Source organism: Vulpes vulpes, chromosome 9 (assembly GCF_048418805.1).
Source record: "Vulpes vulpes isolate BD-2025 chromosome 9, VulVul3, whole genome shotgun sequence".
Classification (NCBI taxonomy): Eukaryota; Metazoa; Chordata; class Mammalia; order Carnivora; family Canidae; genus Vulpes; species Vulpes vulpes.
In genome coordinates, this window is record NC_132788.1 from 21,720,652 (window position 1) to 21,744,716 (window position 24,065).

The 24,065-nt window shown below is 45.9% G+C and overlaps 1 protein-coding gene across 2 annotated transcripts in view; it reads left to right on the forward strand.

The window, feature by feature from the left end:
• SCARA3 (scavenger receptor class A member 3) overlaps positions 1-24,065 on the forward strand; it is a 55,950-nt gene continuing 31,885 nt past the window's right edge. Inside the window, exon 1 of one of the 2 annotated variants that reach the window (XM_072719542.1) lies at positions 1-257. In XM_072719542.1, the coding sequence (XP_072575643.1) occupies positions 251-257 (7 nt within the window). In that variant the 5' untranslated portion in view covers positions 1-250. The remainder of the gene's footprint in view (positions 258-24,065) is intronic. The other variant, XM_072719543.1, reaches the window with a different exon arrangement.

The window sequence follows — 24,065 nt, forward strand, 5'->3', positions numbered from 1 at the left end:
GGCCGCAGACCTCGCCGGCCTCCAGCGGGAAGCGCGGGCGGCGGGACGGGCGGCGGGATGGGCGGCCCCGCGCCCCCCGGCTGCGACCCCGCGGACCCTCCCCTCGGCGCGCCGCCTCCGCAGCCGGGCGCTCCAGCGGGCGGCGCGTAGGGCGGCGAGCGGGCGCGGGCCGAGGAGCTGCGGGCTTCACCCCGCCAGTCTGCAGCTCGAGCCGCCGCCCGGGGCGCCCCCGGGGCTCGCAGGAGGGACCATGAAAGGTAAGCCCCGCGCGCGCCGGAGGCCGAGGCCCCCCTGCGCCCCCCTGCGCCCCCGCGCCCCCCTGCGCCCCCGCGCCCCCGCCGACCCCCGCGCCCCGCGCCTCCGCCTCCGCCTCCGCCTCCGCCCGGGCGCGGCGGGCGCCTCTCCGGCTGGGGCGCTGCGGGGGGGACGAGCTCCGGGCTGGGGGGGGGGCGCGGGGGGCTCTGATCCTCCTGCCCAAGAAGGAGTTGGGAGGGAGTCCCAGGTCTCCAGCAGAGGGAGAGGAGGGGGGGAGAGTTCACACGCAGCCCCCTACACAGTCCTCTTCTCACTCTATCCCTTTTTAAAAAGCAGTTATAAATTCTGGACAAGTTTCTGATCCCTTGAACCCGTGGTGTCACCAGCCCCACCGTCGGGCAGTGTTAAATCCCCATCCAGGGGACCCACCTCCCAGGCTCCTGCAGCCTCTCCCCAGCCTCCCACCAGGCTCCAGGCCTCGGATTCTCCTCCAAGAGCTGCAGCCCCGTCCTCAGGAGAGACTCGTGTGTCCAAGCCCCTCAGCCCAGACCCTGCCCTTTGGGACCTCTGGACGCTGGCTGACCTGCCCTCTGACCTCCCAGGGACTCAGCAGCTGGGGAAGGCCAGTGGTCCGGGTCTGAGCTCTCCGCAGGGCAGAGGGTCATCCCCACGGTGGCCCTTGCAGCCAGGTCCCCGGGATGGATGGACACAGGAGCAGGACTTGGTCTCAAGTGTTCGTATCCGGGCCTGGCTTTCTCAAGGCCTGGGGAAAAAGCACACTTTGTCTTCACGCTCATTTTCTGACTAGGGGAGCTTCAGACATTGGAATCATCCTACGGGATAGGGAACCTTTTAGGATTTTAATGCTCTGTCCCGTGCTTTAAATACTTGCTTTAAATATTTCCCTAACACCTCTGGCAGGTGCTCGTGCTCCCGGCAGTGAGAACCTCCCTCGCTTCTTTCTGACTCACTGAATGTGTGGACTGAATAAGACCTTTGAGATCATCCATAGGGCTCTAAACTATACCGAAGAAGCAGCTCTGTTTGTGTTTTACACAGAAGGGGCTCACGGACAAACCTCTGACTGAACACAGCCTCCATGTTGTATAGTTGAAGAAACTGAGGCCCAAACAGGTAGAGGAGCAGCGTCACAGGTCTGCAAACCTGTGCGTCCCCATAGGTCCCCACACTCAGAAGGCCTCATACGAGGTTTAAGGTCTTGAAATTCTTAATAACTTTTAAACAAGGTCCCCTCGTGCCTTCATTTTGCGCTGGGCTCTACAGATGATGTTGCTGGTCCTGTGGATAGGAGAAGGGACTTGCTCAAAAGTCACAGTTAGTCAGGGGGACCAGAGCCCAGGGGCCTGACCTCCAGACCAGAGCCCTGGCTAACATGCCCCTGCCTCTCTAGTGCTTCCTTCCCTCTGGCCCCTCTGTTTGTGTCTCCCAGTGGCCTCGCCATGTCTTGGGCTGACCGGGATGAGGAAAGCAAGTTATAATCAACCCCAGGGAGTTCCCTTGGCTGCAGAGAGGAGCCTCACCCACCAAGCTCCTGCTTTCAGCTACCACATCTATGGTGCTGTACCCACCCCCGTTAGCCCGCTGGGGGGCAGGTCATTACCCAGAAGCCTCCGGAAGGGTCTTAGACCACATCTCACCACAGGGGCCTTAATGATGATGGTAAGATGCTCCACATACTCAGAGTGGTTTGGCTCCACCAACATTCCTGACAAACCCTGTAAGAGAAAATCTAGTGCCGTGAAGAGAAGCAGGACAGGAGTCCTCCCAAATGGAGGAAACATCCTGCTCCCATAGAGGATGGAGTTAGGAGCACATGACCTGCCTTTTTGAAACTCATCGAGGCAATTCCATTCCTCTGAGTGGAAGAGGAACAAGCTGGTGTGGATGAACATTTGGAGGAGGACGGGCCATACCGTGGCAGCAGGTCTCTGGGTCTTCCCGGCCTGCTGGCTGGAAGTCTGTGGGCTCCCTCCTTGGGTTCCCAAGCTTTGCCCCTCTCACCTCCTTTTCCCAGTTTTCAACCAACAGCCTCACCACCATGTGGGGCCAAATTCCTGTTCACTGGGGCCTTGGGGGCAGCTCTCATGTATTTTTTCCTCCAGTCTCCAGGAAACCTTCTGATCCCCCATAACATCCCAGGGGCATGGGCTGCAAAGCTGCAGTGGGGGGTTGGGGGGGGAGACAAGGACGCCTCCCTATAGGGTCTTCCCTCATCCTCCCCCTCCCCCTCCCACCCCAGTCCCCCACGAGCCAGGAAGAGCTACCATCTCTACCTGAGATGGAAAAAGCAGGGCAGACAGCAAATATTTGGCCTTTGGATCTGTGGACTATGAAGAATCAGGATTTTTTTTTTCACCCACATGGAAAAAGTAAAGTGCCCAGCAAAGCAGGGCGGCCCTTCCAGACTGGCCCGTCCCCAAGGGGAACTGGCTTCAAACCCTCCTCCAAAGGCCCCACATTCAATCTGAGAATTACATCTGTTGGCAAAGATTCACTATCCCCCCTCAAAGCAAAACATGGTGATGTTATGCTTGGTGGGGGAGAGGGGTGTTCGTGGGGACGGTACTTAGGCAAGAAAACGCATTTGCTGAGGAGCACCGCCACCGGTGGCCGGACGCCAGGGCCTGCTCTGCCAGCCAAGCTGTTTCCACCCCGGAGCCCCTCCTGCCTGCCTGCCTCTGGCCGGGCCTCCCAGGCAGCCACATCTTTTGATGCAGGCTGGTACCTAGCCCCAGGTGTGGCCCTTCTCATACCTGAGGGGTACACACAGCTGCCACCAGCCCCTTGGTGATGGCCCATCTTGGAGCTGCCCACTGGCTTGGCTGAGCCATTAACAGTCACCTGCGGGATTGTTTACACACCTGTGGTGTGAGGGTCCTGCGGTGGGAGCCCTCCCAGGTGTATGAGCGCCCCCCACCCCAACACCTTTAGAAGCAGCCTGGTTCACTGTGATTTGAGAGTCAATGACATGGGCTCTATTCCTGGCCCCACGTCAGGCTCTGGCCAAAGCGTTTCCCTCTCTGAGCCTTGTTCTTCTCCTGGGTGGTCCCTGAGGCCCATCCTGCTCTGATGCAGTGTGACTCAGCCCAGGAACTTGGAGCCTGAGTACCACTTGGGGAGCGGAAGGGACTCGGTGGAGAGATGGTTGGAAGCAGGCCCACAGCACGAGCGACTCTTTGCCCCTGAGAGACTTGTCCTCAGTTGCCACATACAGGGCAGAGCCACACCCCCCTGTTCCCCAAGCGTGGGAGGAACAGCCCCTCCCTGCAGAATCAGAGACCAGTGCCCACATCCCATGGACAAAGGGCGGACAGGGAGAAAAAGGGCTGCAGGATACAGCAATGTGATTCCAGGAAAATCTACCACCCACAGCTTGGCCGAGGAGATCATCCACTCAATGAGTGGGCAGACTGGGTCCCCTTGGAAAGCCCACCCCCCATCCCCAGACCTTAGGTGCAAGAAGGAGCCTAAGTCTAAAAGAAAAGGAGCTAAGGTGGCAGGGTGCAGAGAGCCACTAAACATCAATTTGGTGGACCCGAGGGCTCAGCTGATAGAGACTAGCTCCAAACCCTCAGACACACACACACACACACACACACACACACACACACACACCGCACTCACCGTGCCATCCATCTGGGGTAATTTTAATAACCAAGTTAAATTCCAAAGCTAAATTTGAGAGAAAAAAGAATTCTGCTTCTCCATTAGAATTGTTTGCTGGAATAGCTTAGCAGTTTTCTTGAAGGACAGGCAGCTGTGAGGGTGTGAGGACTGGCAGGTACTGCAGCAGGACGAACTGTGCCACTCATCACTCATAGATATATACACTGCCCATGTCTGATTATGTTTAATTTAGCAGGTGTGTGTGTGCGTGTGTGTGTGTGTGTGTGTGTGTGTGTGTGTTGTGAGCACTGAAGTCCAAGGTGAGAGCTGGCCCTATCACCCACCAGCTTTATAACCTAGTAGCTCTGATGAAGTCATTGGTAGTCTCTGGGCCTCCTTATCTGCAAGCAGCCTGGGCCAGCTTTGATGTTCTTCCCAGCTCTAACATTCTACTCTGTTGTCTTTCCTCCTGAGAGGGCACATTTATTTATTTTTTTCTATTTGAGTAGAGTTGACACACAATGTTGCATTGGTTTCAGGTGTACAACATTGCACAAATTTATATATTACGCTGTGCTCACCCCAAGTGTAGCTCCCATCTATCACCATACAACCCTGTTAGAGTATCATTGACTGTATTCCTTCTGCTGTGCCCTATATGCTGATTTATTCATTCCATTACTGAGAACCTGTATCTCCTACTCCCCTTCGCCTATTTTGCCAATCCCCCCCACCCACCTCCCTTCTGGCAACCATCTGTTTGTTCTCTATATTTATAGCTCTGATTCTGCTCTCTGTTTATTAGGTTGTTTTTTTTTTTTCCAGATTCCACTTATAAGTGAGATCATATGGTATTTGTCTTTCTTAGGCTGACTTATTTCACTTAGCATGATACCCCCTAGGTTGCAGGTGGCACGATCTCCTCCTTTTTATGGCTGTGTAATATTCCACTCTATATGGAGGGTTTACATATATATCTATATTTATATATTTTTTTAAATTTTTATTTATTTATGATAGTCACAGAGAGAGAGAGAGAGAGGCAGAGACACAGGCAGAGGGAGAAGCAGGCTCCATGCACCAGGAGCCCGACGTGGGATTCGATCCCGGGTCTCCAGGATCGCGCCCTGGGCCAAAGGCAGGCGCCAAACCGCTGCGCCACCCAGGGATCCCCTCTATATTTATATATATATTTTTTTTTTATATTTATATTTTTATCTATCCATCCAGCGATCTATTGGTCTATATCTATTTTTCTTTCAGAATAAGCCCACAGGGTAGTGTTAGAATGTGAGGTCCATGAATATGGTGACTCTATCTCCCTTTTCTTTGCCTCACTCTCTCACGGTGCCTGGCACCTTGGAGGTATCCCCTACATTTGCAAGTGAGTAAATCTGAGTCCTCCACTGGGCTGAAATCCTTAAAGGCAAGAGTAACACCATGGTATCCCCAGAACCTAACGTAGGTATTCAATAAAGACTCATGCTTCTATTTAACATTTACTGACCAACTGCCAAATGTCAGGGCTCGGTTGTTGGTTGGTTTCAGCAAAAGGGACCACTGAGTAGTGACGGTAAGAAGCAAGAAGCGGGGCAGGCCGGAAGGGGTTTTCGAGGTGGTGCTCATTAGAAGGGAGTGGGAGAGGAGAGAGGAGGAAACGGGCATGTGGTGAGGAAGGAGGGAGCTTGGGAAAGCTTTGCCTGCGAAAGAAGAAAGGATCTTGGACCCAAAGAAAGGGAAGAGCTCAACATCCTTTCCCTCAAGGTGATTGCCCTTTGCTAGTGCGCTTCAGATGTGTGCCCAAATCATTCAAAAAAGAGTTAAAGTGTGTCGTGAGAGAGACCCCAAGGAGGCCATTCGGGGTTGTGTTGGTTCTTTTCCTGTCTCTTCTTTAGCTGCTCCTCTTCTGGATGAATCTGTTATCTGTGGAGCCTCTGGTTCTTAGGAAGCACCCATCCTTGAATAGTCTTACTCAGTCTTGTGGATTTGACATGTGGGGAGAGGCTGATGATACCAGGTTTACTCCTCTGGGCTCCAGACGCGTATTTCTGACAGTGTCCCGAACACCTGTCGATAGAGACCTGTGGATGCTTCCTTCAAGGCTCAAATGAGACACCGTCACATCCACCTGAACCTAAGCTAAGGTATTGGTTATCCTGAGATGTTGCCACACACTTTGATGGTTTCTGCCCTCAGGCAGACAAGACGTACACACTTAAGAAGAAAATCACATCACAAAGGGAGATGAAGGAACAGAACAAATGAATGGTCCGTATGGTAGATTTGGGGTAAAGAGCATTACAGGTTGGGGCAGTTTGGAGAGGCTTTCAGGAGGAGTTGAAGGCTGAGCAAAACTTGGATCAGGTCACTCGGGATTGTCAGGAGGGGCAGGAAGTAGTGTTGGGGAAAGTCGGATTTCTGTCACAGGTAACCAGTTAGTTATGGGTAGTGAGATCGGCCTGCAGTGGAGAGTTGGTTCAGAGACTTGGGGAGCCACTGGACCCGGAGGCCTCGAGAGCGGTGCCAAGGACTTCCAGTTGTGTCCTGTTGACTTTGGAGAGGCCCTGGAAGGGTTCGTCAGTAGATGGCCTGTTGCTGCCTCTCCCTAGAGATGTGCCCTCATGACTTGAGTGCACATTGGAAAATTAAAATTTCTCCTTTTAGAAAATGGGAGGAAGAAAATGACTTGTGGGAGAGCCAGGAGTGGTAAGGGACCCAGGCAGGGAACTGTGCTGGTTTTCATGTCACAGAAACTGAGAGGAGAAAGTTGCAAGAAGGAAGAAGTGATCAACAGTATTGACTGTTCATCAGCAGAGTTCAACGATTGGAGAAAGCCAGGTCACAGGCTGAGGGCGATGGGTAGATCTGAAGCAAAGGTGCAGGGAGGCCTCGCATTAGGAAAGTTTCAGCAAAAGGGACCACTGAGTAGTGACGGTAAGAAGCAAGAAGCGGGGCAGGCCGGAAGGGGTTTTCGAGGTGGTGCTCATTAGAAGGGAGTGGGAGAGGAGAGAGGAGGAAACGGGCATGTGGTGAGGAAGGAGGGAGCTTGGGAAAGCTTTGCCTGCGAAAGAAGAAAGGATCTTGGACCCAAAGAAAGGGAAGAACCGACATATACAGGCATAGACTTGTTGCATTTAATCTTTTTATAACACATCCACATTATGAAAATTTTTTGAAAAGTTCAGAAGAGGGAGGGGGAAAAAAAGTACTTATGGGGATCCCTGGGTGGCTCAGCAGTTTAGTGCCACCTTCAGCCCAGGGCGTGATCCTAGAGACCAGGGATCAAGTCCCAGGTCGGGCTCCTTGCATGGAGCCTGCCTCTGCCTGTCTCTGTTTCTCTCTCTCTCTCTCTCTCTCGAATAAATAAATAAAACCTTTAAAAAAAAGTACTTACATGAACTCCTACTCCTCAGAGATAATTGACAAGATTAGGATGAGCATTCTTCCAGAAATCTTTCTGGGTATATTTGCACACAGATTTTTTTTTCATATGGATAAGATTATACTTTCCATGTTATTCTGCATATGTACTTTTAAAATTCAATAATAAAATATAGATATCTTCCCTGGGGAAAATATAGACCTGCATTATTTTTTAAATGGTCGCAAAATGTTCCATATACAACTTTACAGTAATTTTTTTAACCCATTCCTCATTGAGGAACTGGGCATCTGAGTTCTTTACATTTTTCCTTGTGTTTGTCATAGCATGCATCGATCATTTTACACATCCATCTTTGCCTCATTGTTTAAGTATCCCCTGAGGAAAAAAACTAGAAGGGGGTTTGGAGAATCAAAGGGCATGCCCATTTGAAGTTTGGAAATGGGATGCCACACTGCTCCAAATACACAAGCAGGTCCTTCGTTCCCACTGGGTTTGGGGTGTAACACCTGGAGAGAGTTTGAGGAAGGTGAAGAATTTTGATCTTTTCGGAAAAGGAGGAAGTGAGCTCATCTTTGGAAATTAGTAGGCTGAGAAGAGGAGGAGTAGCAAGCAAGGATCCAGGTGGCAGAACTGAACTGAAGACAAATGCACACTGCTCTCTGAGGTGCCCCCACCCCAGGCTGGGTTTCCCCAGTGCAGTGCAGAGAAAACAGGCTGAGTGGGTGAAGGGCACAAGTTTCCAGAAGGTAAAGCTAATAGCTCCAGCAAGCTGAAGCTTATCACGGGGGACCAGACTAAAGGCAGGATAGAGTAAGGCGTGCAAAGGCTTAGTGCAGCAGGGAGTGGGATGAGCAGTGGGAGAGGTCCTTGAGATCCTGCAGATGAAACCACAGGAAGCCTTCTGTTCCAGAGGGCTCACAGGCTCAGCTGTGGCTGCAGTGAAGAAGAGATAGATCCCAGGTCTAGGAGCCAGCCTAAGGTCTAGAGAACCAGTGGACCGTTAACAGATGTTCCCTCCATTAAAGATGATGGCAGGAGTACAGGATAAAAAAATAACCCAATCCAGGCAATGTACTTATCTGGAACAGTGATCCTCAAACTAGGTGCACCTCTGTATACTAGTTCCATGGGATTCAATATATCTTTTTTTTTTTTTCAAGAATGGCAGGAAGTTCTATGATCAAATGTTTGAGGAACATAAAATTAAACACAGAATGGAGTGGGTTTTTTTTTTCAGAACTTGTCAAAATATTCACTATGTTAATATGAGTTTTAAGATGGTATAGCATTTTCTAGACTTACTTGACCGAAGAACTTTTTTTCACAAAGAATATTTTGGAATTAGTATTTCAAAGGGCATAGTTTGAGAAATGGATTTAATCTCTCTCTCTCTCTCTCTCTCTCTCTCTCTCTCTTTTAGAGAGAGATTGGGAGGGAGGCATAGGGAGAGGAAGAGAGAGAATCCCAAGCAGGCTCCATCCCCAACACAGAGCCCTACACAGAGCTCAGTCTCACAACCCTGAGATCATGACCTGAGCCAAAATCAAGTCAGATGCCTAACCAACTGAGCCACTCAGGCATCCTGAAAAATAGATTTCATAAAAGTTGGAAATTGGTCCTGAGCATGAGGGCACCAGGAAAGGATAATAAATGATAGTAGCAATTCAAGTAGCATCAGAAAAGAAACCCAAGGAAGATGACAACTACTGCCATTTATCAAGTATTTACCAAAAAAAAAAAAAAAAAAGTATTTACCATGTGCCAGGTACTTGTCATTATCACTTCGCTGGTTTCTGTGAGTAGATGGTATGCCCTCTCTTTTGCACCCGAAGCTGAGAGAAGGGAAGAGAGTCCCCACGAGAGAGAGAGAGAGAGAGAGAGAGAGAGAGAGAGGACCTCAGGTGGTGAAACACAGGGAGAATGAAGGGTTTGAATATCCAGAAATGACAACAGAGAAGATGGAGCAACTGGTGATTCCCATTCCTCCCCCATTCCCATGGGACTTTAGGGTTCAAGGGGAGCAGAGGAGTTTCTGCCTCCACAGAGGAGGACCAGTGTGTATATGATGGGGAGGGTTGGGTCTGTTGGCACGGAGTGAATAGACAGTGTTGTCTTCTCAACTGGACGCTACACCACCCCTTGAAGGGGTATCTAGAAATGGATGGGAATTTGTAGTTATCACAGTGACCAGGGATTGCTGGTGGCATTTAGAATGCCAGGAGTCTGCACAGTGTGGGTAAATCCTGTCTGAAGAAGAATTGCAGCACCCTGATGCTGAGTGCTCCAGTTGGAAACACAGAGGGCAGAAAAAGGGAGGAAAGTCACTGAGGACAAAGAGGGCTTAGGATAAAGGGTGTGAGTTTTCCCTCACACTGTGTGGTGACCAGGACCACAATGCAAAGACAGGCTGTGGGCCAGCTCCAAGGTTCCAGACAGAGGTGATAGGAGGAGAGAAAAAACTTGTCCCAGAGCATCAGATGGGATTTTAGGAAGGAAATAGCAGAAAAGAGGTGATTATTGCAGGGAATCGGATCATGACAACTTGATGAGCAGGAGAATCTGCAAGGGAAGGACCAGATTCATTAGAGCAGAGTGGGGCAGACAGATTCCCACCAGAATAGAGATGCATCCACACAGGAAGCGTGCGGGGAGGGGGTTAATGGCGGAAGGGCTCTAATGAAAACAATCTTGCAACCTTAATTATAGCATTCTCCAACCTTAAACTATAGCTATGCTGCAACTTTAAATATAGCATTGGCTCCCGAGAAGACTCTGAAATCTTTATTTTTACCGACCCAATTGGCTGTTTTGAAAACCCACTCTGTGAACTCCGTAGAAGATAATCATCAAAATATGTTCCTTGAAGTTCCCAAAGAAAGACCTTTTATTCAGTTCCTCGAATCTCTCCCCCTTGCTGACTCTGACGGAAGATTGCTGTCCCAGAAAGGCTGAGGGAGTAAATTAACTTCATATTTTTGGTCAACCAAAAGAAAGCCGGAGTCGGCAACCACAGGCGAGTTAGCAGTTGGTTCACAGGTCCCAGCTGTTTTTCACCTCCAGGGAGGAGTGAACCGAGCTCAACCCCAACAGAGTCAGCAGTCACGCCTAGCAATGTGCCAAGACGTGCACCTTCCATCACACTTTCTACGTGGCTCTGTGGGAGCAGAGGCTTAAAAAAAAAAATGTGGTTTCTCTTGGGGCTGTCCTGATATTTGAGTCAGCTGTTACGACCTCAGGTATGAGAGGAACAGAAGCTCTTTCAGATCTTCGGTGGGTGCCCCTATTTTGTGAGTCTGAGCTTGCAGCACTGGCCTTCAAAGGCTGCTGGATTTTTTGTTAGTTGGTTAATTTGTTTTAAGCACACTGCCTGCAATTTCTGTAGAGATCACTAGATGAAGAGTAGAGAGCCTGGCTGTGCCTTTGGTGAGTTATTCTTGGGTCTGGCTTCTTTATTACTGCAACCCGGATATTCCCTCGTGACAGCTGTAATCCCTTGAGGCCTCTGGAACAGGGGAAGCAGAAATTGGCTTAGATGTTTGCTAACTGGGACAGCTTGTTGACGCTGTCCCAAGTTTGTCCTGAGAGAGTGGCCTTCCCAAAGACTTATTTATAGTCCTGGCATTACCATGTCTTCTTCAGTGTCCTTTCCGAAGCCCACCCCTTCTTGTCACAGTTGATCTTGGAGTCAGGAAGATGGGAAAAGGAAAGAAAAAGAGATAGAAGGCCTCAGAGCCTATTTCCCTTTCTGGAAACTTAGCCTCCCTTCAGACACCCATGGCCTGCAACATGCCCTCTTCTTGAGCCATTGCAGACACCTGGCAGTCCATGACGTTTGACACTCAGGTTCCTTCAGTCTTCAGCATGCCAGAAGTCCTCAGTTTCATGGGTAACTTATGTATGACACAGGGAAGAGCCAGGGCCTTATTTTAGAGGGTGGTAAAATGCTGATGGTATTCTAAAGTAATTAATTGGGACTCCACTGGAAAAAAGAATACTCCCCCAACCTCCCTAAAAAGAGGCCTTTTAGCTTTAGAAGAGGAATATCATATCCCTTGTTCTAGTTCTGAGAAAGGGAGGGGAAACAGACCCTACATTCTGCTGCACCCTCCCCCTTCATTCCTTCTCAATTCAAACGTTAGGCCCCGGATGTTAATGCTAAGCCTCTGCTGCTTTAAGCCTGCTGCTTTAAGCCTTTGCATCCTCAATGCATTAGCACTCCCCAACACCCCCTAGACATGGAGAACTAAGAATAAACCAAATTTAAACCATATTCAAAGTCATTAATCTTTTTTTTTTTAATAAAAATGAGCTCTTAATTGAAACAGCAGAAGTTGAGAATTAACTAGGGATGCAGGCCTTCTCAAAAACGGTCAGCAAACCCATCTTTTTTTGAACACCCACTATGCGATCAGCCCTGTGCTGGCTGAGGCTGGAGGAAGATTTCAGACCTCAAGGAGATGTAAACAGACATCAGGCCTGGATAGAGAAGGCTTATCCCAGCTCTGTGGCTTGTCTGAGCTGGGCATAGGCCAGCCTGCAAGCATTCTGTATGTGTGTTTGGATCTTCCTTCAGCTCCCTGGACATGCAGGAACCACTAACAAGCTGGCAGGTCATTTCACCTCTCCAAGCCTTTGTACCATGACAGATGGGCTCTGTGACCTGTAAGTTCCTCCCACCCTCCCTGACTCTGAAAACACTTTAGAAAGCTGGCGTACCCAGCACTAAGTCAGATCACAGCAGAAGGCAGGGGAGACGAAGAAGGGGAAGAAAATTCATCTCCTGTCTCTCTCCACCCCACTTGGCCTCTGTGCAAGGAGGGAGTACAGACTCCTGTCTAATCAATCATCCTCTGATCAATCATAGCCTCTGTATCCCCAAGCCAAACTTTTCTCGATGCTTCCCCTCTGTTTCTTCCTCTGTCCCCGACCGGAACAATCTTGGTGTAATGTGAATATAATGAGCCGGTGCTTGCAAAGGGCTTGGCTTATAAAAGCCTCCCAAATGCTTTGGATTATGTTCTCATTAAGATGAACAAGGCTAAAGTGGAGAGTCGCTAGAGCATTCCGGACGTAGATAAATTAGCGGTCCCCCAGGCCTGCAGGCCCAGTGCTGGAGAACAGGAAGTCCAAAGGCTTAGAAAAAGGAGGAGACCCCTTTGGGGATCAGAGAGGGCGTGAATTATGGAGCTGCGATGTCAACAGAGGGAACAGCGCCAAATACTTGTGAACCCCTTGTCTACAGAGAGCCAAGTTCTGTCCTGGCAACTATCATTTCCCTGCCCATGGGCTGCAAAGTACCAGAATGGGGGTCTTTCTTCATTCCCACGTGCCGATTTTGAGGGGCCCTCAATGGGAGAGGCAAGCTATGACAAAGCTGTGTGCTTTTTTGGGGGGGGGTGTGTGTTTGCAGAAGGTCAGTGTCAGCCTTGCTTGATTGAAGTCCTCCCAGATCCCTTGCAGAGGCTATAAACAGCGAAGTGATGAAATTGGCCCTGGAGCCAGAACAGGGAGGAGGCCTCGTCACAAGGGAGGGTAGGGAAGCATCATCAAGGGGTGGAGAGAAATGAGAAACGGGCAGGAAGACCTAGAAGCCATTTCTTCTCCAAAGAATGGAAGGAATACCTCCCCTGGGGACCGCGGCGGCGGTAAACCCGACAGCGCACAGCGTGGTTCTGGCTGAGATCATCCGGGGCTGAGACAGGTTGGCTGGTTAGGGTGAGGTCTTGGCCAGACAGGATCCGAGCCTGCCTCATCTGAGACCTACATTTATGGCAGCAGGATGGCAATCCTGGTGACCCCCCTCATAAACTGTTGGCAGATCGATGACAGGATGGCAGCCTGAGACACAAAGCAGGGCTGGAAAGATTGATTTCTTAGGTTTTTTTATGAGGGAATCAGTGGTACCTGCCATGTCAGCCCTCCTTCTGCCACCATACCCACCCCCCTGCAGGGCGAGCACACACACACACTCGTGCACACACACCTGAGAACTCACTTGCTCCATCAGAGAGAGGCTACCTCGAGTCCTTTATTGCAGAGAGGAAATCAGCCAGGATTCAGGAGGTTTTGCCACTGGCTGGCTTTGTGACTTGTTGGCCACCCCCAATTCCGCTTCCTCACCCATAAAATGGGAAGAGTGGCTTCCCACCCTGTTTATCTCTCAGGCTAGTCATAAGGACCAAATGCACTAATGAATATGATCCCAGCTTTCCACCCTCCCCCAAATTAACTTTGAGAGTGGGACACTAACTTTGGTGTCTTGACCAATCTCCCCGGCGATTCCACGTGCAAACTATGGACTTAAAAATGTAATGTAAAATCATTCATAGACTCCTTTAAATATTGATTTATTATTTATTCATGAGAGACACACAGAGGCAGAGAAATAGACAGAGGGAGAAACAGGCTCCTCGCAGGAAGCCCGATGTGGGACTCGATTCCAGAACCCCGGGATCACAACCTGAGCCGAAGGCAGACACTCAACCGCTGAGCCACCCACGTGTCCACATAGATGCCTTTAAAACTGTGTTTGCTGAGCATTACTCACGGCCACTCGCCGCTCTAGGGTGTTTGGATAAAGCAGAGAACAAGACAGACACATTCCCTGCCCTGAGATCTTAAACACTGGGTGAGAGAGCTGCTGAATAATGAAAGGTATGGTGCCTTCTACAATGGGAGGACACAGCCCATGCTGAAGTATATATAACAAGGGGATGGTCCAGTTTGGGAGCTCAAGGAAGGCCACTGAAGAAGTGGCATATAAGCCGTGACCTGGACGACAGCAGAAGGCATTCATGGCAATGATTGGTGGCATCTTTAATTTGGGGTCCCCCTCAATCCCTCCCTTCCTGAGCCCATTCCGGGTGCCTCCACTTACCCAGTGTCCTTGCCCACTCTGCCTTCTGGCTCCCATCTTGACCAGTGGTCACAACTGCACAGGGTTTGGGAAATGAGGTCTTGGAACCACTTCCAGGTCACTGCCAGAGCCTCTGAGCCCCCATCACATGCTCTGTCGGCACCAGCCCCCTTCACTTCTACCTATTTGCCTTGATGCAGAGGCCAGATTTCTTGGCACTTGTGGGACCTCTGCTCGTTACTCCAAGGAGGCGGTAGGTATGACAGAAAAAAGATTCCTGAGTTCAGATCTCCGCTTCACCACATATTCTGTGTGCTGTGAAGCAACATTCTTAACTTTTCTGAACCTCAGTCTTTTTGTCCATGGAAATTATATATTTTTTAAAGATTTTATTTATTCATGAGAGACACGGAGAGAGAGGCAGAGGGAGAAGCAGGCTCCCTGCAGGACCCTGGGATTGTGCCCTGAGCCCAAGGCAGATGCTCAACAGCTGAGTCACTCAGGCATTCCCCAAGTGATATTTTAGACTGTGAAGTATATAGGGTTGTGGTGAAGATGGCCATAAGGCAAGACCCAAATTTTTATCACATCAAAAAAGGGAAGAAAGAAAAACAAAAACTTCAAGCTTCTACTTCTAGTGTTCCCAGCTTAAAATATTCGTGGATTATGAAGTTTATATAGTAAACAACAAGTGAACTGCTAAATGCATAGCTAAAGTTGAAAGAAAACTGAGGAAGTTTATGAAGACCAAGAAAAAAAATTCAGATTAGAAGCTGAAACCCAAGAGTGAACAAATACAGAAGCCGGATGTCAGGAACCTGAAGTCTTGGGTATAGGAGGAACAAGGCTGTGAGTGGCGTAGGCCGGGGGCGGGGGGTGGGGGTAGCTGGCCGGAAGACCTTCACCGTAGAGCCTGTCACCCTGTGTCACCCTGTGAAACCCTGGGACAGCCTTTCTACCTGTTTGTTTGTTTGGTCCCAGTCTTTTCTGATTGGTCAGTCTTCCTACTGATTGGTCAATATCCATACCTCTGGTTAAAGATTTTGAAGTGCACCCCCACTAGTCTACTCCTTGGAAAAAGGGCAGGGACAGGATGGGGAGTGGTGGTGGGAATCCCCCTGCCAGAGAGCTGACTAGGAAACTGGATGTCTCCAGAGAGTCCAGAGGGTGGAAAAGACTGTGCCAGGTAAGTAGAGGCTTGCCCTCATGTGGGCCGGAAGTCCAGTTTATATGTTGAGTGTGCATACTTGGACAATCCAGTTTAATAACTCAAACTGCAGTGGTCCCAGATTGGTAGCTCCCCTGGCACCTGGCAAAAGTCACAGAAATCCCCTCTGGAAGAAGAGTCCTGAATACAGACAGACTCCTCAGGATTCTACTGTTTAATCAGGGGGTACAATGTGAATGCCCTTCAACAGCTCCCCGGTCTTTGCCTTCCCCCTGGAAGGCACTGTGGTGGCCTGAGAGCTGTGCACACACAAGCTTTAACAGTTTTAGAAAGAAATATATTGAAATATCGGCAAGACAGGTGATAAAAAGTTATGTTCTTAAGTAAGCCTCTCACACACACAAAATCCACAGCTCAACAGAAAAATGGGCAAAGGCTAAATATAGACGATGCATGGAAAAGAATGGCTAGAAAGCACTTGATAATGGTCAGCCTCCTAATAACTTTTAATTGTGCAAAACAAAACATGGAGAGGCTTTGAGTTAAACTGGTAAAAACATTTATTTTTATGGTAAGACTCACTGGGGAGGAACTAGTATGTCAGTGTCTATCATACGCTATATGGGTAGGAGTGTAATTTGCGTGCCCTTTCCAGATGGCGGTTCGTTCATTTGTTTCCAGGGCATTAAAATGTCCTTACAGGGGCACCTGGGTGGCTCAGTGGTTGAGCGTCCGCCTTTGGTTCAGGTCATGATCCCAGGATCCTGGGATCAAGTCCTGTATCGGGTTCCCTGCTTCTCCCTCTGCCTATGTCTCTGCCTCTCTCAGTGTGTCTCTCATGAATAAATAAATAAAATCTTTAAAAACAAAATAAAATATCCTTACCATTTGATCCAGTCAGTTCACTCTTAGGAGATTATCTTGAGAAAATCCTACATGTGCATCACATTGTATGCACAAAAATTTTCAATGAAGTATCCATACACACATGTAACACATATGCACATACATAGGCGAGCATAATTTTTTGTGAAGCACATACCTCATGGCCCTGCTAAAATATTCAGTGCGGATTTCCTAAAAATAGGAATATGTCAGAGTACACTTGTAAATTTCGTGAATTTGCCTTGATACTTTATCTAACCTACAGTATATGGATTCCAGTGTTCTCAGTTGACTGACACTATCCTCTGCACATTTCCTTTTCCTCCAGCACAGGATCCAGTCTAATGTCAAGGATTGCGTTTAGTTGTCCCGTCTCTTTGACGTTTATTGTCTGTTATGACTGATACTTTTGAAAAATATAACCCCCTCCCACATAACTTTTTTTAATGTGATGATCCTCAGTTTGTGTTTTTCTCCTGTTTCCTGGTGAGTGGATTGGGGTTATGCGTTCTTGGCCAATAAGTTGTGTGCTGCTCTGGCTGTCACATCTGGAGGCACACAGTGTAAATCTGTCCCTCTTGGGTGATGTTAATTTTGATCACCTGGTCAAGGTGTTGTCTCATTTCCCCAATAATAATTACTGAGGTTCCCCCTCCCTCATAACTAATAAGTCTTCTATAAGAAGACACTTTAAGACCATGCATGTATACTGCTCTTCATCACAGTTTTCCCTAAAAGTAGTATCTGGTGATGGTTCTTGCCTGATTTGATCTTTAGTATACTGATTGCAAAGGGCTGATTTCCCAACTCCAGCACTACTGTTAAGAAAGAGCTCTTCCCTTTCCTCCCCTGGCTGCTTTAAACTCAGCCACCATCATGAACAACGCAGTAATTATCCAGACTAGGAAGTTCATGGCCAACTTTAGCAGAAACAAATGGTCAGTGGTATTCTTCGCCCAGGAAAGGCCACAGTACCTAAGACAGAAATTAGGGAAAACCTAGCCAAAGTGTATAAGGCCACACCAGATGTCATTTTTGTATTTGGATTCAGGACCCGTTTTGGTCGTGGCAAGATAACTGGCTTTGGCATGATTTATGATTCCTTGGATTATGTAAAGAAAAATGAACCCAAATGTAGACTTGCAAGACATGGCCTGTATGAGAAGAAAAAAACCTCAAGAAAATAGGGAAAGGAACACAAGAACAGAATGAAAAAAGTCAGGGGGACTGCAAAAGCCAGTGTTGGTGCTGGCCAAAAGTGAGCTAGAGATAAAATAGAAGGAGTAAAGATTCTTCAGTGACTTTATCTGTGGTGAATTGTGCAGATATTTTAAATAGATGATTAATAAGCTAAGAACTTAAAAAAAATGAAGAGCCTTTCCTTCTGTCAGCGATATGGATTCATGAATTCCTATTTTTTCAATGACTTGTAATAGCATTATTATAACTTAATTATTTTAGGGCTCAAATTGTTCCAGATTTGGCCAGTAAGGACATCTTCAGGATGGTTTCTATTTCCTTATGGCATGCCCCTATCATTTTTTTTTTTAAGCATTCCTTTAATTTCTGAAATACCAAGATGTTCCAGATTCATCTTTTACCTACCTTCTAGCCCAGCCCTAGAATTAGCTATTCCTCCAAGGATCCCTGGCTTTTTTCAAGTTGGAAATGGTATTAGCCACCAAGATTTGGGTTGCTATGGGTGTTCATTGCTATGTCAGTGTCTCTACTTCCTGGACCTTTCAGCAAACAAAGTTATATGTATATACATATCTACACATACAGATACATATACATGTTATATATGCACATAAGCATGAATATCTACGTGCCTATACATATTAGAAATTATGAGTTTATGTTGATACCTTCAATTTCAATCCATCTCCAAAGTTTTTTCCTTATCTCCCCCATTCCATATTTCTGGGTCCCCTTTTCCACAGTGAAAAACCCTGAGTCCAAACCACATCCACACATTTACTCATTTGCTCAGTCTTGAATTAACCTAAAATAATTTCAGAATTGCTTTACACATACTATAATAATAAATAAAATTATTTTAGAAGTTTAAGATTTGTTTGCATTTCTTCCCCAATTATATCCTACCGTATCCCAGACAGGGATTACATATTCAGAACTAATTTAGTTTACTTAGATTAAATAATCTTAGGCAAGGTATTAAATTAGTTTTTCTTTCCTTCCCATCCCCCACTTCAGTATGCTTATTGTATTCCTTCAAAATGTAAGTAAGGTTCATTTGGTTCCACATGGGGTATTTATTTTGATCAATAAAATTTAATTTTTTGAATATGTAAAATATTAACATGTTTTCAAAAGTCAAAACTATACAAAGAGTTTCACTCAGAGAAATGCCACTCCTTCTGTGTCCCTTCCACCCCATTTCCCCCACCCTATCCTTCTTCATAGAAAACAATTGCTTTTTGTCTTTTTACTTCCTGTGTTTCTTTTAATGATAAGCAGATATATGCATGTTTTCTTTTTTTTTTTTTTAAGATTTTATTTATGAGAGACACACACACACACACACACACAGAGAGAGAGAGAGGCAGAGAAACAGGCAGAGGGAGAAGCAGGCTCCATGCAGGGACCCTGATGCGGGACTCAATCCCGAGTCTCCAGGATCAGGCCCTGGACTGAAGGCGGCGCTAAACCGCTGAGCCACTCAGGCTGCCCGATATATGCATGTTTTCTTATTTTACCTTCTTTCTTACAAAAAAAGGTGTTATACTATATATGTTCCTTTGCACTTTGCTGTTTTTATTAAATATCGCCTGGAAATGACTCCGTATCAGTGACTAGATATTTTCCTTATTCATCTGTATAGTTGCATAGAGTCCCATTGTGTATATATAACCATGGCATATTAACCAATCTCCCATAGTTGAATATTTAAATAGTTCTCAGTTTTTGCAATTTAAGCAAGTAATCTTGCAGTGAATAACCTTGTCATATATGTTTTCAGATTGTTGGAGGTGTATATTATGGATAAATTCATAGAAGTATGATTGTCAGGGATCCCTGGGTGACTCAGTGGTTTGGCACCTGCCTTTGACCCAGGGCATGATCCTGGAGTCCCGGGATCAAGTCCCACATTGGGCTCCAGGCATGGAGCCTGCTTCTCCCTTTGCCTGTGTCTCTGCCTCTCTCTATATCTCTCATGAATAAATAAAATATTTTAAAAATAAATCTGATTTATCAGATAAATATTTTCTAAAAAAAGAAGTATCGGGATCCCTGGGTGGCGCAGCGGTTTGGCACCTGCCTTGGCCCAGGGCGCGATCCTGGAGACGCGGGATCGAATCCCACGTCGGGCTCCCGGTGCATGGAGCCTGCTTCTCCCTCTGCCTATGTCTCTGCCTCTCTCTCTCTCTCTGTGTGACTATCATAAAATAAAAAATAAAAAATAAAAATTAAAAAAAAAAAAAAGAAGTATGGTTGTCAAAGGGCAAATATTTATGTTAAATTTCCCTCCATCAGGTCTAGGCCATTTGCATTCCTACCCCAACTCCCCATAGCCTGGCCAATTGAGTAATATTATCAGCCTCTGCATTTTTGCCAGTCTGACGGGTGAGAAATGTTTTCACACTGTAGTTTTAAATTGTATTTACCTTGGAGCACCTGGGTGGCTGTCATTTAAGTGTCTGACTCTTGATTTCAGCTCAGGTCATAATCTCAGGGTTGTGAGATTGAGCCCCAGCATGGAGCCTGCTTAAGATTCTCTCTCTCCTTCTTCTTTTATCTCTCTCCCATCTCTAAAAAAATAAATAAATGAAAGTTTTTTTAAAAATTAAAAATTGCCACTTGACAAGATGAGCACTGGGTGTTATACTATATGTTGGCAAATCGAACTCCAATAAAAAAAAAACAAAAAAATTAAAAATTGCATTTATCTTATAAATAAAGTTGAACATCTTTTTATCTGTTTATGGGATCTTTTTCTTTTTTATGTTATTTTAATTCTTTTTTTATAAATTTATTTTTTATTGGTGTTCAGTTTGCCAACATATAGAATAACACCCGGTGCTCATCCCATCAAGTGCCCCCCTCAGTGCCTGTCACCCAGTTACCCCACCCCCCACCCACCTCCCTTTCAACCACCCCTAGTTCGTTTCCCAGAGTTTGGAGTCTCTCATGTTCTGTCTCCCTTTCTGATATTTCCCACTCATTTTTTCTCCTTTCCCCTTTATTCCCTTTCACTATTTTTTTATATTCCCCAAATGAGTGAGACCATATAATGTTTGTGCTTCTCCGATTGACTTACTTCACTCAGCATAATACCCTCCAGTTCCATCCACGTTGAAGCAAATGGTGGGTATTTGTCGTTTCTAATGGCTGAGTCATATTCCATTGGGATATTTTTCTTAATTACAGTTGACACATAATGTTACATTACTTTCAGGTGTACAGCATAGTGATTTGACAAGTGCATATGTTACGGTGTGCTCACCACAGTGCAGCTAGCATCTGTCACCATACAACACTATTACAATACCATTGACTATATTCCTTATGCTGTATCTTTTCCCCCATGATTTATGCATTCCATAACTAGAAGTACTTAGGGGACATTTTTGTATCTCTTTGTCCTAGCTGCTTGTTTAGGTGTTTTGTTCATTTTTCTGTGTGACTTTTGGTCCTTTATTTCCTGATATTTTATTTTGTTTTATTTTATTCCTATTTTACCCATTTCCCCACCCACTTCCCGTTTTGTAACTATCAGTTTGCTCTCTATAGTTAAGTCTGTTTCTTGGTTTGTCTCTTTTTTCCCCTTTGCTCATTTGTTTTGTATTGTTTTTTATTATTTTATTTATTTATTTGATAGAAAATGAGAGAGCACAACCAGGGGGCGGGGCAGAGGAAGAGGGGGGAGCAGACTCCCTGCTGAGTGGGGAGCCTGATGTGGAGCTTAATCTCAGGACCCTGACATCATGATCTGAGCCGAAGGCAGATGCTTAACTGACTGAGCCAGCCAGGCGCCCCCATTTGATTTGTTTCTTAAATTCCACATACAAGTATAAAATCGTATGACATTTGTCTTTCTCTGACTGACTTATTTCTCTTAGCATTACACTCTCTAGCTCCATTCATGTTGTTGTAAATGGCAAGATTTCATTCTTTTTATGGCTGAATAATATTCCGTCCCATGTGACATGTATATGTAGTGCATCTTCTTGACCCATTCATCTATCAATGGATGCTTGAGCTGCTCCCATAATTTGGCTATTGTAAGTAATGCTGCTTTAAGGGTGCATGTATATCCCTTTGAGTTAATGTTTTTGTATTTGGGGGGTAAATACCCAGTAATGTGATTACTGGCTCATAGAGTAGTTCTGTTTTTAATTTTTTGAAGAACCTCCATACTCTTTTTCCACAGTACTAGTTTGCCATGAACAGTGCAATTCTCTCCACATCCTCACCATCACTGATGTTTTCTGTTTTTTTATTTTAGCCATTCTGACAGGTATGAGGTGATATCTCATTGTAGTTTTGATTTGTATTTCCCTGATGATAAGTGATGTTGAGCATCTTTTCATGTGTCTGTTAGCCACTGGATGTTTGCTTTGGGAAAATGTCTATTCATGTCTTCTGCCCATTTTTAATTGGATTATTCATATTTTGGGTGTTGAATTTTATACATTCTTCATACACTTTCGATACCAACCCTTTATTTGATACGTCATTTGCAAATATCTTCTCCCATTCTGTGGGTTGCCTTTTAGTTTTGTTGATTGTTTTCCTTCACCCTGCAGGAGCTTTGTATTTCGACGTAGTTCCAATAGTTTATTTTTGCTTTTGCTTCACTTGTGTCAAGAAACAAATATAGACAGATGTCGTTACAGCTGATGTCAGAGAAATTACTGCCTGTGCTCTTTTCTAGGATTTTAATTGTTTCAGGTTTCACAGTTAGGTCTTTAAGCCATTTTTAATTTATCCTTGTATATGGTGTAAGAAAGTGATCCAGTTTCATTCCTTTACATGTAACTGTCCAGTTTTCCCAACAGTAGTTTGTTGAAGAGAATCTCTTTTTCCCATTGCATAGACTTTCCTTCTTTGTTGAAAATTAATAGACCATATAATTGTCAGCTTATTTCTGAGTTTTCTGTTCCATTCCACATATTTTTGTGCTAGTACCATATGTTTTGATTACTATGACTTTGTAGCATAGCTTGAAATCTGAAATTGTGATACTCCCAGTTTTTAAAAAAGATTGCTTTGGCTACTTAGGATCTTTTGTGGTTCCATACAAATTTTAAGATTGTTAATTCCAGTTCTTTGAAAAATGCTGCTAGTATTTTGATAGGGATTGCATTAAATATGTAGATTGCTTTAGGTAGTATAGACATTTTAACAATATTTGTTCTTCTAATCCATGAACATGAGATGTCTTTCCATTTCTTTGTGTGATTTTCAATTTCTTTTGTCAGTGTTTTATGGTTTTCAGAGTATACGTCTTTCACTTCTTTGGTTAGGTTCATTCCCAGGCATCTTATTGGTTTGGACACAATTGTTAATGAGATTGATTTCTTAATTTCCTTTTCTGCTGCCTCATTATTGGTGTATAGAAATGCAACAGGGGCACTTGGGTGGCTCATTTGGTTAAGCATCTGACTCTTGATCTCAACTCAGGTCTCAATCTCAGGGTTGTGAGTTCAAGCCCTGCATTGGGCTCAACACTGGGTATGGAGCCTACATGAAAAATAAATGCAGTAGATTTCTAGCATTGATTTTGTATCCTGTGATTGATGAATTTATTCCATTTCCTAAATTTTTTAAAGTTCTTTATAAACTTGGTGTATTAGCTCTTTATCTGTAATATATACTGTGAATATTTTCTTCCAGCTTGTCATTAATTTTTTTTAATCATGCAAAATCATTTTCATTTTATTGTCATGTAGTCAAATGTATCAGTTTTTTCTTTTATTGCCTCTGGATTTTGAGGGATAGGTTTTTTTGTTTAAAGATTTTATTTATTTATTTAAAAAAAAGATTTTATTTATTTATTTATTTATTTATTTATTTATTTATTTGAGAGAGAGTACAAGCAGAGAGTACAAGGAGTAGAGGGAGATGGGGAGGGAGAAGCTGAGCAGGGAGCCCAATGTGGGACTTGAGATCATGACCTGAGCTGAAGGCAGATGCCTAACTGACTGAGCCATCCAGGTGCCCTGAGGCTGGTTGTAAAAAAATCCCCTCTACAGATATCTCCCAGGAATTTGGTTGTCATGATCAGCTTGTGCATCCCTCCACCCCACACCCACTCCCCAGGACAAAAGTACTGGTTAGGTCAGTTCTTAAACACCCACTTGGAAATTTGGTTCACTCTGCCTATTTTGGGCATCTTTCTCCTCATCATTTACCAAGGACCAGGTCTTGTTATCTTCTGAATGAGGGAATCCATCACCTAGGTCTTATTTGGGGAACACACGATCCCAGGGAACATGTACCAGATTAGCCTTCCCATATGAGAACTGCTCCTCCTATGGTCCCTTCCATGCCCTGGCAGGTCCTGAATGACACAGTGTGTGAGGCAGAGGTCTGTGACTGTCTCGTATCCTCTTCACTCCCACTTCCTCCTCTCTGTGGCCCCCAGCTAGGCTGAATGCAGAGTCTTGCAGGTTTACCCTTGACCTGGAAGAAAGGAATTCTGCTTGTGTTATCATGTGCCAGGGCGTGGAAGGATGATGAGCTGGATCAAACAACCAGCTCTTATTCCTTCTTATTTCACCCCAAGGGTTTGAGCAAGGTATAGAGAGAATAGACTAGACAGCTGAGCTGGCCTATCTTTACCAGCTTGTGGGAGATCATAAAATCTCCTTACCTAGAGGTGTTGGGACATCACGGTTCCTCAGTCACTTGATTCTTCTTTC